Source organism: Polypterus senegalus, chromosome 9 (genome assembly GCF_016835505.1).
Source record: "Polypterus senegalus isolate Bchr_013 chromosome 9, ASM1683550v1, whole genome shotgun sequence".
Lineage (NCBI taxonomy): Eukaryota > Metazoa > Chordata > Cladistia > Polypteriformes > Polypteridae > Polypterus > Polypterus senegalus.
Window position 1 is genome coordinate 122,882,168 of NC_053162.1, and position 18,081 is coordinate 122,900,248.

The window sequence follows — 18,081 nt, forward strand, 5'->3', positions numbered from 1 at the left end:
GTTTAGTCTTCAACAAGTGAAATGCATGCTCAATTGGGTTAAGATCAGGTGATTGACTTGGCCATTCAAGAATTTTCCACTTCTTTGCTTTAATAAACTCCTGGGTTGCTTTGGCTATATGTTTTGGGTCATTGTCCATCTGTATTGTGAAACGCCGCCCAATCAATTTGACTTCATTTAGATGGATTTGAGCACAGAATTCATTCGGCTGCTTCTGTCCTGTGTCACATCATCAATAAACACTAGTGTCCCAGTGCCACTGGTAGCCATGCACGCCCATGCCATCACACTGTCTCCATCGTGTTTTACAGATGACGTGATATGCTTTGGATAATGAGCTGTTCCACACCTTCTCTGTACTTTTTTCTTGCCATCATTCTGGTAGAGGCTGATTTTGGTTTCATCTGTCCAAAGAATGTTTTTCCAGAACTGTGCTGGCTTTTTTAGATGTTCTTTAGCAAAGTCCAATCTAGCCTTTCTATTCTTGAGGCTTATGAGTGGCTTGCACCTTGCAGTGCACCCTCTGTATTTACTTTCATGCAGTCTTCTCTTAATGATAGACTTGGATATCAATATGCCTACTCCCTGGAGAGTGTTGTTCACTTGGTTGGCTGTTGAGAAGGGGTTTCTCTTCACCATGGAAATGATTCTGTGATCATCCACCACTGTTGTCTTCTGTGGATGTCCAGTGCTTGCTTTCTTTCTCAGGATGTACCAAACTGTAGATTTTGCCACTCGTAATATTGTAGCAATTTCTCGGATGAGTTTTTTCTGTTTTCTCAGCTTAAGGATGGCTTCTTTCACCTGCGTGGAGAGCTTCTTTGACCGCATGTTGTCTGTTCAAACCAAAATTTTCCACATGCACGCACCACACCTCAAATCAACTCCAGGCCTTTTATCTGCTTAATTGATAATGACATAATGAAGGACTTGCCCACACCTGCCCATGAAATAGCCTTTGAGTTAATTGTCCAATTACTTTTGAGCCCCTGAAATGAAGGGATTGTGTTAAAAAAATGCTTTAGTTGCCTCACATTTTTATGCAATCGTTTTGTTCCACCCACTGAACTAAAGCTGAAAGTCTGCACTTCAACTGCATCTGAGTTGTTTCATTTAAAATTCATTGTGGTAATGTACAGAACCAAAACTAGAAAAAAGTTGTCTCTCTCCAAATATTTATGGACCTAACTATACAGGTGCTGGTCATAAAATTAGAATATCATGACAAAGTTGATTTATTTCAGTAATTCCATTCAAAAAGTGAAACTTGTATATTAGATTCATTCATTACACACAGACTGATGTATTTCAAATGTTTATTTCTTTTAATTTTGATGATTATAACTGACAACTAATGAAAGTCCCAAATTCAGTATCTCGGAAAATTAGAATATCAATTAAGACCAATGCAAAAAAAAGGATTTTTAGAAATGTTGGCCAACTGAAAGGTATGAACATGAAAAGTATGAGCATGTACAGCACTCAATATTTAGTTGGGGCTCCTTTGGCCTGGATTACTGCAGCAATGTGGCGTGGCATGGAGTCGATCAGTCTGTGCCACTGCTCAGGTGTTATGAGAGCCCATGTTGCTCTGATAGTTGCCTTCAGCTCTTCTGAATTGTTGTGCCTGGCGTATTGCATCTTCCTCTTCACAATACCCCATGGATTTTCTATAAGGTTAAGGTCAGGCGAGTTTGCTGGCCAATCAAGAACAGGGATACCATGGTCCTTAAACCAGGTACTGGTAGCTTTGGCACTGTGTGCAGGTGCCATGTCCTGTTGGAAAATGAAATCTGCATCTCCATAAAGTTCGTCAGCAGCAGAAAGCATGAAGTGCTCTAAAACTTCCTGGTAGACAGCTGTGTTGACCTTGGACCTCAGAAAACACAATGGACCAACACCAGCAGATGACATGGCACCCCAAACCATCACTGACTGTGGAAACTTTACATTGGACCTCAAGCAACGTGGATTCTGTGCCTCTCCTCTCTTCCCCCAGACTCTGGGGCCTTGATTTCCAAAGCAAATGCAAAATTTACTTTCATCAGAGAACATAACTTTGGACCACTCAGCATCAGTCCAGTCCTTTTTGTCTTTAGCCCAGGCAAGACGCTTCTGACGCTGTCTCTTGTTCAAGAGTGGCTTGACACAAGGAATGCGACAGCTGAAACCCATCTCTTACATACGTCTGTGCGTGGTGGTTCTTGAAGCACTGACTCCAGCTGCAGTCCACTCTTTGTGAATCTCCCCCACAGTTTTGAATGGGTTTTGTTTCACAATCCTCTCCAGGGTGCGGTTATCCCTATTGCTTGTACACTTTTTTTCTACCACATCTTGTCCTTCCCTTCACCTCTCTATTAATGTGTTTGGACACAGAGCTCTGTGAACAGCCAGCCTCTTCAGCAATGACCTTTTGTGTCTTTCCCTCCTTGTGCAAGGTGTCAATGGTCGTCTTTTGGACAACTGTCAAGTCAGCAGTCTTCCCCATGATTGTATAGCCTACAGAACTAGACTGAGAGACCATTTAAAGGCTTTTGCAGGTGTTTTGAGTTAATTAGCTGATTAGAGTGTGGCACCAGGTGTCTTCAATATTGAACCTTTTCACAATATTCTAATTTTCCGAGATACTGAATTTGGGACTTTCATTAGTTGTCAGTTATAATCATTAAAATTAAAAGAAATAAACATTTGAAATACATCAGTCTGTGTGTAATGAATGAATCTAATATACAAGTTTCACTTTTTGAATGGAATTACTGAAATAAATCAACTTTGTCATGATATTCTAATTTTATGACCAACACCTGTATATACCATGTTTCTAAAGAAATAACTTTGAATTAAAAAAATACCAAACTTGTCCTTTTACTTTCTTAATTTTTTCATGTGAGTGCTTTACAATTTTGTACAATAATCATACCATAACCTTCAACTTTTCTGTACTTACCATAATAGAGCAAGTGCAATACACAAGGTAGCCTCCAGTTTCTGAGGAGGCATCCAAAGAGTCTATAGCTGAAACGATTAACTCTTTCTGCAAGTGTGCACAACGGAGAATATCTTTTTCATCCTGAAAGAAAAAAGCCACTCATTTTGTGTGTTTAAAAAAAAAAAAAAAAAATTGTGGTTGCCAAAGGTCTGGTTACCTTGCTAGTTTTAACAGCTGGGTCTTTTGAAATGACTCCTGTTCCACTACAAGGAGCATCTAACAGAACTCTGTCAAAGCCACCCATCACCTGTGGTATACATAAAAAAACAATTCAAATTTAACAAAAGAAACTTTTGAAGTATTTGTTTGATTAACATCATTCCACACCTACCTTTGGGAACTGTCTTCCATCATAGTTGCAGACCACGCTATTTGTGACACCTAGACGATGAAGATTGCCAACAACACTCTTCAGTCGTTCTGCACTAGCATCATTAGCCAAAATTATACCTGTGTTCTTCATCAACTGAGCTTTAAATAATTAAAAAAAAAGATGATTTATACATGTATGCATGTAATTATGCACAAATGCACATTCTCAAGGTCTATCATGAAATTAATCAGACATTAAAAGAGAATTTTATTGTAAAAATTACAATGTCAGCCCGACTCATTCAAAATTCCCTTCAGAAAAAACCCACTACCATCTATCAGTCCTTCCATCCATTGAAGCTTGTGATGTTTTTTCTGTGATATCCAGCAGTACATTTAAAAGCAGTTTCCTCTTAGGTGTTAAAACTTTGACATGCCAAACTTGTCGAATGCAGTTGCAGATCTCACTGCCTTGACAACATAAGATTACACAACTAGGAATCGCAGATGCTAACAAATAACTCCTTTACTAATTTGCTGCATAGTTTCACATTTCAAAAATTTTGAAAACCAATAACTTGTTGCAAGAGCTGACAACTACTGAGTGCCCACTTGGAAGTGCAATGCATACAGTATAATGCAGCGACAAGGAATAAAGAATGCAGATGTTTGGAGCTCAAAAACAGAAGGAATGCTTATCTGTCTGGTGTTTAACATGACAGAATGGAAAGAAAAAAAAGAGCCATGATTGCAGCTGAAGTCGTGGTACCTCATAAACATTCCTACAGAACTGGCTCTGTCAGGCAGCACGTTATTGGTTGTCAAAAAATGGGAAAGCTCACAATATTTTAAAAATGTGAAACTATGCTGGAAAGGCATCACAGTGTCATCAAATTTGTCATGCCCTGTGATTTCTACTTATCTTATCCGACATCCTCAGGTGAAGAGATCAGCGACTGTAGTTGTCCAGTCTGACATCCCCACCTGACTAGAAGCAATCTAATGTGATGCTGGCTTTATATGACTAGAAATCAAAGGGCAAGAGAAATTCGGCAATTCACTGGCAGTTTCACAATTTTAAAAATATTGGAAGAGTCTGGCCCTTTTCCTGATATGTAACAATGTGGTCCAGCTAATGCTGATTAATGCTTTTAAGGTATGGCATGTACTCCGACACAACACCACCCACACCAGGTACATAAAACACATGACATCAGACAAACAAGGCTCTTTTATGTTTGTGAGGTCTCTTATGTTGGTGAGAGCTCATTGGCTGTCTGTTCTTGCATGTACAGAGCTGCTCTAAATATTTAAGACAAAAATAACACACTTTTGATTTTGTCAGGGAAAGGGACAGGGACAGTCTGGGTTGAGTTGCTTTGGATGTCAAACTAAATGACTGAGAGTCACAGGGGAGGACCACAGCTACTTGCCACTAATGAATGTTACTGAAAGGATGCCTGCCAATGAAAACTGCTGGAAAAATTGTGCAATGGGACAAGGGCCTTTCTAATGAACACTTTAATCCCCTGCACAATATAAAATCTCTGAAAAAGACATACCAATATAGCTTGTCTTGCCTCCTGGAGCACAGCTCATGTCCAATACCTTCTCATTCTCTTGTGGAGCCAAAGCCATAACAGGGAGAAAACTGGATGCTCCTTGTAGCATATAATGCCCAGCCAGATACTCTGGTGTAGCACCTGTTAGACAATTATACAATTAATACCTTAGAGAATGTGCTAAACAAGCCTTAGAGCAATGTCCAAGAAATGTCAGAGCACAACTAAATATGAATAAATGGCAGCAAATCCCAAGTTACAAACTCTGGAGGAAACATGCTTACCGATTGGAACAGAGGAATCAAAGATGACTAGTCCAACTTTGGACCATTTCCCAAGGGGATCTAAATTAACTCCTCTGTTAATCAATGCCTACAAGACAAGAAAACAAATTACATACTTTACAGGCTACTGATGGTGATTTTCCAAGAATGACACAAACTATTAGTCACTTATTCAAATGATGTTTAGAAGAACTTAAAAGTGGCAAACCTTTCACTTACCTGAGCTAAATCCCTCCTCCTCGTCTTCAGGGTGTTTGTTCGAATCGTCACTGGGCGTTGAACCTCATTAGATTCCAAAAAATCTATCAACTAAACAGCAACAAAATAAAACTAATAAGACATTACTCTAAAAATAATCAAAGATATCTTCTCTCTCCCAGTGTTGGGAAACTAGAACAGCACTTTTTAAAAGAATACAGCAGTTATTTTTCATAGTGCAGTTTTGTTATAGTATATAAACACATTTATTAGCTGGGAATAAAATTAGCTCTCATTGTGCACTTTTACTTTATTATATACACCAACAAGCAGGAAGGTTAATCACCCATTGTAGGATAACCCCTGTGGTTACTGCTCCAACTGTTTCACTATGTTTAGTCTGTCATTAAATAACACTATATTACTTTCACATTACTTTAGATACATTCACCATTTGCAAATGTTGCAAAGAATATCTTCGCTTGTGTCTGTATTTTGCTGAAAAATAGGTACCATGACTTTAAAAAACATCTACCTTAATAAAAGGACAAGTGTCTGTGCCACCGTGTCTGTCAGGCTGCTATGTTTCTGTCATTCCACAGACATTTGTAGTAATACAATGCATTATATTTCTCATTTTATCTGGTGGCAATGGAATCCTTTAAAGTACCAGCTTGTATTCAGCACTTAATAAAGGGAGTATTTTAGCAACATAAAGATGTGCTAATAGATTGGCAGCAATTGGAAGTCAACATTATAGCTGGGTGTTCGGTCTCTCCATTGTTGTTCACCATGGCTATGGAAATCATTATTAGGGCTTTCAAATGGGCAGTGTATGGAGAAATTCGGGAGGGTGGCCTCCATGTACCACCTTATGGACGATCTGACTACAATAACATCTACCATCGCATGTACAAAGAAATTACTTGGGAAGATCAATGATACTTTGAAAAGGGCTGGAATGAAGGTTAAGCCTTGTAAATGAAGTATTTCCATTGTTAAAAATAAATTTGCAGATAAAAGATTTCAATTCAATGAGTAAGTTATTCCTCCTATTATTGATTCAGTAAAAAGCCTTGGCATGTAGTATAGTACCACACTAAAAGGCAGCAGGTCCCAAACATAAAACAGCAAATCATTAGTGGAATTAAAAGTACATATTGATGAATGTGCTCTGCCAGGTAAATTTAAAGTGTGGTGTTTACAGTTTGGGTTGTATGTGGCCTTTAACAATATATGACATTGCCATTTGCCAAATGAAGAAATGTGAAAGGATAGTTAGTGCATATATAAGGAAATGGCTTGGAGTTCCAGGGTCCCTAAGCAAAACTGCTTTATATGGCATGGGATTCTCTGAGCAACCAGTACCCTGTTTGGCAGAAGAGTTCAAATGTGCAAAGGCAAGGTTGGAATTAATACTGTCTCTGTTAAAAGATACAGCAGTAAGAAAAGCGGACGTTTCAGTTAAAGCAGGACGTAAATGGGACCCAGCGTTAGCAGTGAAGCAGGCAGAAGCAGATTGAAGGCTCAAAGAGGTAATGGGGCATGTGCAATATAGTAGGGCAACGTTAGGTCATCAAATTAGGAAGCCCTTTTGCAGTAAGGTAGAGGAGGGAGAACATCAATGCATGGTGGTGGTGGTATCTCACTGAAAACAAGATCTTTGGCTTAACTGGGAAAATCTGGAGAAAAGGAGGCTGAAATGGAGGGAATTGTGACAGATGGAGTCTAGTAAAGTGAAGTTCCTTATTGGAGCAATTTATGATCTCCAAAAAATATCATGATGTGAACAAGGGCTGACCCGAATTGTGCATTATGTACAGGTGTTGCGTCACTACACAGCACATTCTATCAGACTGCAAATTTAGTCTGAGCCAAGGCAGATATATGTAGAAGCATAATACAGTGTTATTATATGTTGCCACTGTGTTGGAAGAAAAAAGGAAGGGAGTAAATTATGTAATGCAGGGAAGCGTGATTAGACAGGTGTTTGTTAAGGAGGGGGAGAACAACGCCCCTGTAACTCTGGCTAAACAAAATGGGGGTCAATTAAGTGTGGCAAATGATTTGAAGGATAATGTAGATCTTAATGCAATGTTAGTAGTCCCAAAGGAAATAGCTACAAGTAACTTGCAGCCAGATATGATACTGTGGTGAGAAAGGAAGCAAACAGTTTACTTCACTGAATTAACAGTTCCATGGTAAAGGTTTATTGAAAAGAGCATTAAAGGAAGGCAGAAAGATATGAAGACTTGGCATCTGACACCACCCAGAGAGGTTGGGCAACTGAGGTAAGTTGCCACAGCTTTGTACCTAGATCAGTAGCATCTACTGACAGAGTTTGGATTCTCATCATGTCAGCCTAGGCCAGTGGTTAAAAAAAAAAAACAGATTAGGGCAGAGAAGGAAGCAAGCCATTGGAGATGGCTAAAACAGTAGAATATGGACTGGAGCAAAGATGGCTTTTGTTTAAATACAAGGTATGTTTTTACTTTATTCTTAGTGTTTTAACAGTATTTTAGGATGTTTAAGATGTTATTTTGTGTTTTTTTTGTTTTAGAAATGCATTGAATGTGTAGTTTGACAACATACATATTTATATTTTACGATTTGATTGCTTATTAATTTTTTAGAGTTTTAACAGTTTTAGATAATTGTTTTAGTTAACATAAGCACTAGCATGTCTGGCACAACTGCGATTTGAGTTTATCTCAGAGGCTCCCGAGATAAGCTCGTAGTATATAGTCTGTTTTGTGTGACTCCGATCAGAGTTTACCTCCAAGGTTGACAGAATAGGCGCGTATAGAGAAAAGTTAGGTTCATTTTAAATTATTAACGGTTTTAGTAAAGCTAAGGAGGAGATGGGGGCTAGTTGCGTTAGTTAGAATTGGCTGAGTCACCAGGACTCAGTGACCAGGAAAGAAATGTGTTTTGTAAGACATCACATGCACTGTTGAAATGGGTCTTTAATCCAGTGGAACACCATTTCAGAGAGGGGGTCCTACCTCTTGACCTCTGTGATTCTCCTTAATGACTGACGTTCAGCCAAGTCACAATGATGGCATAGTTTACAACACTTTGGATAGCATAGGACATATGATTTTGTTAAGATAAGGTTGGGAGAAATGACACATCACAAACATTAGCACTATTTTTATGAATCCAATAAAAATGCTATTTAACACAGACATGTGCTTTGCATTTGTCATTCCAACACTTGGCACATCACAAACATTTGTAGTGATTGATGCATTACTACAAATGTTTGTGATGTGCCATCTGTTGGAATGACACAATCAATGCATTTTATTACTACATGCATTACAAAATACATTCCAATACATTGTGCACTGCAGATGTTAATGTTGAGATCTACAATGATTATTTAGATATCAAACAATCACAGATGGGTAGCACAGCTAGTTTCTTATTTTTTACTTTAACCGATGAAACACACTCAAGATCAGGGGTGTCCAACTCTGGTCCTGGTGGGCCGCAGTGGCTGCAGGTTTTCATTCTAACCCTGTTCCTTTTCAGCAAGCAGTTTTCACTGCTAATTAACTCCTTTTCCCTTCATTTTAATAGCCCTGTTTTTAAGGATTCAGTCCTCTAACTTGATTTGTTTAAATGGCAGACAAACAGAAATGAGATGTGAAATGAGCCAACAAATGACCAGCTAAATTGGAACATCAAACTCCAGCCAATTTCACTCCAACCAGTTTCTTAATGAGAAGCCAATTCTTGCTGTTAATTAAAGCCATTACTGAATATCATGACTTGTTGCTGTTCTTGCTCTGCCACAGCAGACTGTTGATTTTCTGTTTTTTCTAAGACCACCATCAAGATGTTTTGGTGACCTGAGCAGACCAACATGACTGTGACCTTCACCTTTCTTTATTTTCAGGTTAGCTGGTCATGTGGCGGCTTGTTTTGTGTCTCATTATTATTTGGCTGCTTATTAAGGTAAAAGAAACAACTAAGGGGTCTGAGTCACATCACTTAAAACTAATGCAAAACAAGTTAATCTTCAGCTAAAACGGCTCACTTATTAAGAAGATGGTTAGAATGAAAACCTGCAGCCCATCAGGACCGGAATTAGACTTCCCTGCTCTAGATCATGTAATGCTTAGCAAATTTTCCGTCTTTCATTATTAATCATTTACATTGATTCCTCCATTAAAATGGATTCACTCAATACTTAACCTATACTAAACTAATTAAGCTATAATATTTATGCATCAGTACCAATTGTAAAAGCTACACAGATAAAGTTTTACATTTGATACCTATCTGAATAGCATTAGAAAGGAAAAAAAATGATAATCCTAAAAACAAAACCATTTCCAGTACCAAGTTACTTTGTGTGAGTTTGCATCAATGTTCATAGTCACTTTTAACTGATAATTTTACTGGCTGTGTAGATATTCTAAATGCTAATGATCAGACATTGCTTGCTGGGTTCAATATGGGCATCCCTCTTCCTCCTACATTACCTTAACTCACATCTTTCGTCTATGCTGAATGTTATATAAATTGATCTTTTGCCAGAGAACAAGTATAGTATTATAAATATATCGCTATTCCCAGAAGAAACAAAAAAAAAATACATATTTAAATAACAAGAACAATGAGATTTCACGATTTTTAAAAAAGATAGATACATTGACATAAAATGCATTCTTATTAACTCTTCAAATTTTGTTACCAAAAATGTGACTGGATTTATTTTGTACAAATATACAAAAAAAATGAACAAATAATATATCAGATTTTTGACAATTAAGTTTCTTACACAAAAAACACAAACTCGTGGGATTCTGCTGTGCCACATATTTGAGATCCACAATTTGAAGCACTTTCAGTGTTTCATTTTTTAAAAACAGATTAAATAAATAGTATATTAAAAAGTATGCTACATATTTATTTAAATTAGTAACAGTACACCCCCACCATGATTAATTGCCCAATTAAGCTGTACCACAAAATCAACATCTCACCTCTGACATGGGGAATATGTCCATTAACTTTTCAACAAGAAAAGTATTATAGCCATAATAAATAGCCAAGTCATGTTTGAGAAGGTTCAGATAATCTGACCTCTGTTTTCCAGGCTCTCTTTTTGTAGCAAAATCTACCAGAACTTCTATGTTATCCTTGATTCGCTGATAAACCATCTGAAGGTCTGGAGGTTGCGCAGGTAAGAGATTAAGTCAAGGAGAACATAATATTGCTGTAATATAATATATAAGAGCTACAAAGCAACCAGATACTAAAGGGGTTTAATCATACTTTTTATCAACATTAGGACTTTCAGCTCATGATTATGCGACATTATTAGTTTGATCACTAGTATCATTTACCTATTGTTTCATTATTAACACAATAATTAAGTACACCAAAAGTATTGGGACACCCCTCCAAATCATTGAATTCAGGTGTTCCAATCACTTTCATGGCCACAGGTGTATAAATCAAGCACCTAGGTATACAGACTGCTTCTACTAACATTTGACCTCACAAATGCTCTCCTGGAAGAATGGTCACAAATTCCCATAAACACACTCCTAAACCTTGTGGAAAGCCTTCCTAGAAGAGTTGAAGCTGTTATAGCTGCAAACGGTGGGCAAACTCCATATTAAAGCCAATGTATTAAGAATGGGATGTCATTAAAGTTCATGTTTGTGTAAAGGCAGGTGCCCCAATACTTTTGGCAATATAGTGTATGTGTGAAATACATTAATTAAAATATCTGAGTCATCACATAAGGTAAGGTTTGCATTTCTAATGGACAAATATACCAATCATGCATTATTACATACATGAGTAGCACAATGGTGCAATGGTTAGCACAAGTAGTCCTTGTTTCTGCATAACTGGATATTCTACATTGGTCCCCTGTGAATGTAGCTGTGTGTGTGAGTGGGCCCTGCAATGGTTCCTGCCGTAAACCCTATGTTGCTGAGTAGACACTGGTCCCCATGACCCCACCATTATTGTTTGTCTCAACTAGTACTTCTCAATATTTCCATATGAAGTAGTTTATGTTCATCCTTCTGTTATAAACTGTTTGATGATGTATTTACATCTGCCTGCATCCCTTTTTATAATGTTAATTTTATTTTGCAAATAATAAAAAAGCTAATAATTCACGTGAAGTATACTAATCACTACTTTATAAACAAATAAAATAACTATACACTCAATGACCACTTTATTAAGTGCACCTGCCCATAAACATAAACAGCCAACTCCAAACAGCTAATACTGCAGATATTTAAAAAATAAAATGTGGATGTTGTTCATCAACTATATGGCCACAGCTTTTGGTAGGTGTAACAAGCTGTGTAATTGAAATATACATTTCTAACCATTCTTCGGTGTTATTCCTACATCATCATCTGCATACAGCATTAGCACACTGTTTTCTGGTAAAAATGATTTTAGAAATAATCCATTACTATGATTAGATTACATACTGTGCACTTTTATGAATGCATTTCTTATTACCATTCAAATTGTTCAAACGTTTTCAATGCACAACCCATAATATTTTGGGGCAACTATTTACATTAACAGCCAGTGCCCTAGTATGCTATTTGGGGCAAGTAGAAGCTTTCATATGCTGCATCAATGATTTGTGTTACATGAGAAATTAAATTCATATTCACATATTAAATTTTCACCATTACAGCAATCCCCCCGTCTACCCGCTATAACATTATAGAACGCTAACCAAAAAAACTGCTCATGTTCACATATCATATTTCACCACCCAAACACAAGCAACTGCCCATTTCTTTTCTTCAAATAAAATAACTATAATCTAGTATTCTTTTCTTTTTTTTACTTTTTTGCTAGTATACAAAGATAAGTTGACACCTATTGCACAAAACACTGACAAAGTGTGACAAAATGAATAAATCAGAAAGGCATTCTTTAAAAGGCACAGCACGTCAATGATTATAATAATTGATTACCAAAGTAAATTTTATAGTCAGAAAAGTATATGTAGATAAAAACTTAGGAAAAGCACTTTTAGTGATGAAAAATGGAAAAGTCTTTGCACAAAGATCTGGCAGGATCTTGGCAATTATAATTTGATTCTTTGTTTTCAGTATGGATTATTACTAAAAATCTTTGCAATACACTGTAAAATGATGCATGGATAATTTAATTTACGAATGTTTTCACTACTTTCATGAAGTGACACTCTGAAACCATTATGGTTTTTAAAAACATGGCCAATAATACAAAAGTTTGTTTTGATTACTTTGCAACAAAATTTAAATGGACAAAAAAAAAAGATAATAAAATGATGCTCTTTCTGAAACATACTTCATTCAATTTTGTTAAAAGTATATCATAACAGAGTAATTTTAGTGAATGTAATCCAGGATAGTAAGAATTTTCTGTGGCATGCTCTTCGGTATAAAATGGTGCCAACAGTCACAAAGGGTGCACCATACCCTGTGGCACTTTAAATCCACGTGTATTTTTTCTTTTACTAGACCTATTATGATAAAACAGATTCTCGCCATTCAATATAATGCGTTTCTGTCATTCAATAGGCTGCACATTTTTTAATTTATGCAAATAATGGCTACTTTTTTATTATCAGTAAAACCACTTGAAATAATCTCATTAATGTTTCTGCCTTTTAACCAACAACATTTCTAAACTTTGGGAGGAGGGTTTACTAAATTGTTATTTTCAAATAGTTCATGTGATAAATGCCAGACAGCCAATGCAGTGTTTACCCAACATATTCATAAGGGATTGACAAATGAATTGATACATGACACACTCATACAGTGAGTACACAACCACAAAAGCATGTCATTGCCATGAATTAGTGTCATTTTGTTCTTAAAATAAACACCATGTACACTCAGCACAGACAGACTACTTTTCCCGCTGAAAAAAGTAGTTATTACATAAACTATCATAGTGAAACTATCACTGATTAAAAGGTTTTGACTTTAGTAGTTGGCTCAGTAATTAAGAGTGTGTGTTGTGTGCATCTGTCTTTTTTGTAGGTGGTGTATTTCTGTCATTATTTTGAAGAGACGTGCAAGAAAGAATTTCTTTGTTCTATGTACAAATGTCAATAAACTTACACTTCTGTTCTTTGCAACAGATATACATCTTGCCTTGTCAAATGATGACTTCGAAAAAAGATAAGATTGTTTAATGAAGTGACTATAGTAAAATATAGCAAAGGTTTTTAATGGCATAACAAAATAAATGTGTCATTAGAATTCAATTCAATTAGAATTTCATTTATTCATTAGAATATGTCTACTTATAATAAACTCTACTAATAGGTTGTAAAAGGATATTCTCTTTCTCAATCTCCTGTCCACTGGGCAAGATGAAGCGTTCTGTTTCTTCAATATTTAACTGAAGTGTGTCATCCTCTTCATTTTCCTTCTCTTGTTCTAACTGTTTACGTATTTTATGGCGTTCAGCAGCTCGCTCAATTGGCAGAAGCTAAAATCAGTGTTTAATTCCAAGAGTGACAAAACAATTGGCAAAAAACAGATAAGAGGGAAAAAAAAAGAAACAAAACAGCATAAGAACAATTATAAATGAAAACATGATAATTTCACTTAAATTAATAGAATTACAATACAATGTGTATGTGTATATATACAGTATATATATTATACACACACAATAGCTAGAAATAACTTCTCTCCTTAGTCATAGTATGAGAAAAAGTCCACCATTTCAACGGCTTCAAAAACATAAATTGATAGTTACATCAGAGCCTTCGTGTACTTCATCTTCAGAGCTCTCGTCGTCATCACTCCAAAGTTGCTGGTTGTTATCTTCATCATTCTCTTCCTCATCTATTCCATAATCATCCACCATTTCATCTGCATCACCCTCTTCGTCCTCATCCATTTCTGCCTCTGATTCACCATTCTCTGGTTTATCTTCCTCAGATTCATCTTTACCCTCACCTTCATCTTCAGAGTCTAAGGAATCTTCCTCTGATCCAGGCTCTTTGTGTTTGACTGGCCTTAGCCATGATGCATTGTCATCACTAAAGCCTTTTTTGGATATACCTAAATAATAAGAATATAGATTTATCAAATTGTTGACAGACAAAATTTCTAAAACATATTTAGTAAAATATTTATTTAGCTTTCTGTTTTACTAAGCAGAAACTCAGAACTAAGAAAAGTCCTTTAAGCCAAACACAGTGTCATGTCGATGCATATGCAGTTACAACACAAAAATGAAGATGTCAATATTCTTATTCTATTCAAAATGTATTCTTAATTAGCATTTATCTGTCCTTTACTAATTTATCTTGCACAAAAAACATTCATGCTTAACATGTATTTGTTTATTTATATTTAAGAGATAACAAAGCAATAACACTAATTTCAATCATAAAATACTTTTGCATAAATAATATAATATAGTGTTCTAAGGGAAAAAAATTCAAGTGAACACAGACACCAGACACACAACTACACAACTTCCCTTGTTTGCTTAAGTGGAAAGATACAACTTCTTCAGTGTTCCCAAACATCACATATGATGTTACTGTATGTCCCAATAATATAACCTCTCAACAGCATTCCACAAGTGACGTCACAAGAGCCTTTTATGGCAACACCACTCTCTCTCTTTGTGTATTTGTGCTCTACATTGTGCTGTATAGGCCAGGATCATATTTACAAATATAGAAAAAAATAGATTGAGCGTGTGTCTACCCGGCGCACAGAGGCGTGGGTAAGCTGTTGAACCCCATTCGGGCTGCAAACCGTGGAATTCCCACTGAGTGCGACTCATACGCTACCACTGCTTACGTCCCTACCCTTTGTATACACCCCCCTCCCACCTTGCTACTACCATGGTCGGTTGACTTGGTGGATTATATATAGAAAAGCAGCCAAAACCGCAAAGAGCAATGAAAAGTCTGCGTGAGTCACAGGTGCATCTGGACTGTGCAAAGACGACAACGACTCAAGTGACAAGTTGGAGGTGGGCACATGAGCAGGCAGTGCATACTGAACGAGAAATCAGCAGACTAGCATGACGGAGGGCACGGAATCAACGTCCTTCTCCTCTCCTCCCGTTCCACCCTCCGCGCCTGAGCGCCGTCCACCCCCATCCCTTCGTCTGGGAGGAGAAGGCGCGATGGCGGTCCGCCAGTTTTCAGTCACGGATGATTGTGTGTTGGTTCCTTCCGTACATTGTTACAATGCTGCTTTTCTTGCTGATTTATTACATTACCAATTCTTCAAATGTTAATGTTCTCCCTGTGCTTAAAAATCATTAAAAAACCGGCCTGATTATGCGGCGTATGGTACGCTGCGGGTTGGCTAGTAAATTGATAAAATAGTAATGTGGAAAAGAATATATACCTTCCTTCTTTGGCTTTACCGCTGGTACATCTTCTTTTATTTCATCTTTTTTTTTCTTTGGTGGAACACTTTTCGTTAAAAGGCGCTTGGCAGCCCTAAAGGAATAAACACTCTTTAAATGCTGTCATAAAAATGGTTATGGATATTTTAAATTGGATATGCTTAAGACAATATATAGTTTAAGTCATTATTTATTACCTTTTTCTTCCTCGTCGGGAGAGTCTTTTCTGGACATCATCGTCTGTAGCAAAATACAGTTTTAAAACACTAACACTAATGCACACCATAATTAAAATACATAATCTATTTAAACAATTTTACCAATCAATAACATTTATATCAAGTACTCCTGAAGCTGCCACTGTACAAATTTTAAGATCCCTAAAATAAATTAAGCATTAATAGTACAGCAGATTAAAATACAAGAAAAGTAAAATTAATTGCCAAACAATATCAATAGATACAAACTGACACAAAGTATCAAGGTCAAAAAATGTCAAATATTAAATTACATGTTTAAAATGAAAAAGACAAAAAGTGAGTTTTCTGCTTTAATGAGACCATTAGAGCTCAGTCAGATTTAGGCACAATTACTTATTAAAAATGTCTCATATTGTATCTGTTGTGTTACACAGGATTACTGTGTACGATTAGTACAAACAGGTATTTCATGCTCTTTAAATTAAGATTGACTTTTTCCCCTTAATAAATTAACACTTAAAACTTGTACTTACCATCCTGCAAAAATTTACCAATCTCTGTTTCTGCTCCCTTTTGCTTTCTGGACTTTCGTCCAGGACCACGTTTTTGCTTAGTAGTGGGATCAAACTTTCTGCCCATCCCTGATGTCTGCCAATAACAGTCAAATTAATGAAGAATAGTGAGAACTACAAACATTTTCTACTCTAAAAAAGTACATTGTTCTTTTACAACTGAGACTTCTTTTTGGAAATGAAGGATATTATATCAGCCATGTACACATGATTTTTATAAGAAGATGTAGCAATATATTCGTCATGAGGACAGTGGAATGCAAATGGTGTTTAATCAATAAAAGGGTTCAAAACTAGTTTATAGAAATCAGTTTCTTAAAACTTTTTACATTCTACAATGAAAGTCAATTTTTCCTGTAAAACGTATGTACAGTTTATCATGAGAGTGATCCCTGTTGACATAAAAATATATTACCTGTACGTAAACAAAGGAAACTACTGGGGTCTGTTCCAGAAAGATTAGTTAATCCTGGATCTCAGAATGAATTCCATCTTAATTTAGCACCATTTCGAGCCAGTGGATTACCTGTTCACAGGACACCAGATTTCAATCAGCTCCAGCAATCCAGGATACGTTGATCTGGATTACTGCGCATTCACAGCAAAACTTCCTAGCCCTTATGAGTCATGTGGTGGATGAAACAACGTGATTGTAATCTGTGCATGCTCCCAACCTCCTCCTCCTGCTTATGAGTCGAACACTGAACAGTTGATCAATCAAGGACTACAAGTCTGAGAAGCGCGGTGGGCTGGGGGGAGGGTGCCACCTTCATGCCAGCAGAGCAAGACATACTGGTGGCAGTATATGAAGATGATTTGCAAATCTGATAATAGAAGAGCAAGACAGCAGCAGCTATTAAGGAAAGGGAGATGAGGTGGAGGAATATCACTGAAAGAATGAAAGTGTAAAACAGTTAATCATTGAAATCCATGTAAACTTTTTCTGGTAAATTGTTGTATTGTGCAAAATATTCCCCGGTGATATTACTTTACTTGAAATGTTATATGTCCTCAAAAAAAGCACTGTATTTTTTTTTTGCGATATTATTGATATAATAAAAGTCTAAGTCCCATGGAATACATAAGAGTTTTTATAGTTGTTACTGTGAGAGATGTGGAATGTTATCCTGCCTGCACTGAACCTTGTACTGTCCAGTGATTACATCCAAAAGAAAGTAAAGGTTAATTACTGTCATGTATAAATGTGCAACAGAAGACTTAAAGTCACTCAAAGACACTTTGAATGGTAACTTAACCTATTCTGACGTTAGACCCTGGATAGTTGTCCTCAACATTTGTAATTATGTGTGTAGCAAATCATATTATCTTAAGAATGGATAAGAGGGCACTTTGATGATTGTACTGAGTAGCTGACATGCAGGTATGCGCTTCACTCAGAAGAGCCATCAGCCAAATGAACTAATACAAAGCAGAAATTATATTGCTGCCTTTTTCCTTTACAAAATCCAGAATCAAAACTACATTAATAACTATATAAGACATAGTCTATTTTAGATACAATTGCTCAATAATACCACGGTTGTTTAAATTCAATTGCCCTACATGCAGCTTTGGGGAGTG

The 18,081-nt window shown here is 36.6% G+C and overlaps 1 protein-coding gene across 1 annotated transcript in view; it reads right to left on the reverse strand.

Moving 5' to 3' along the window:
* The window catches only part of nop2 (NOP2 nucleolar protein homolog (yeast)), a 34,887-nt gene that overhangs the window by 10,364 nt on the left and 6,442 nt on the right, over positions 1-18,081 (reverse strand). Inside the window, exons 2-13 of the mRNA XM_039763704.1 lie at positions 16,462-16,576; positions 15,926-15,968; positions 15,728-15,822; positions 14,109-14,416; positions 13,685-13,835; positions 10,343-10,542; positions 5,367-5,456; positions 5,148-5,235; positions 4,864-5,004; positions 3,321-3,460; positions 3,147-3,236; positions 2,948-3,070 (exon numbers count right to left, since the gene is read on the reverse strand). Of these exons, the coding sequence (XP_039619638.1) occupies positions 2,948-3,070; positions 3,147-3,236; positions 3,321-3,460; positions 4,864-5,004; positions 5,148-5,235; positions 5,367-5,456; positions 10,343-10,542; positions 13,685-13,835; positions 14,109-14,416; positions 15,728-15,822; positions 15,926-15,968; positions 16,462-16,567 (1,575 nt within the window). The 5' untranslated portion in view covers positions 16,568-16,576. The remainder of the gene's footprint in view (positions 1-2,947; positions 3,071-3,146; positions 3,237-3,320; positions 3,461-4,863; positions 5,005-5,147; positions 5,236-5,366; positions 5,457-10,342; positions 10,543-13,684; positions 13,836-14,108; positions 14,417-15,727; positions 15,823-15,925; positions 15,969-16,461; positions 16,577-18,081) is intronic.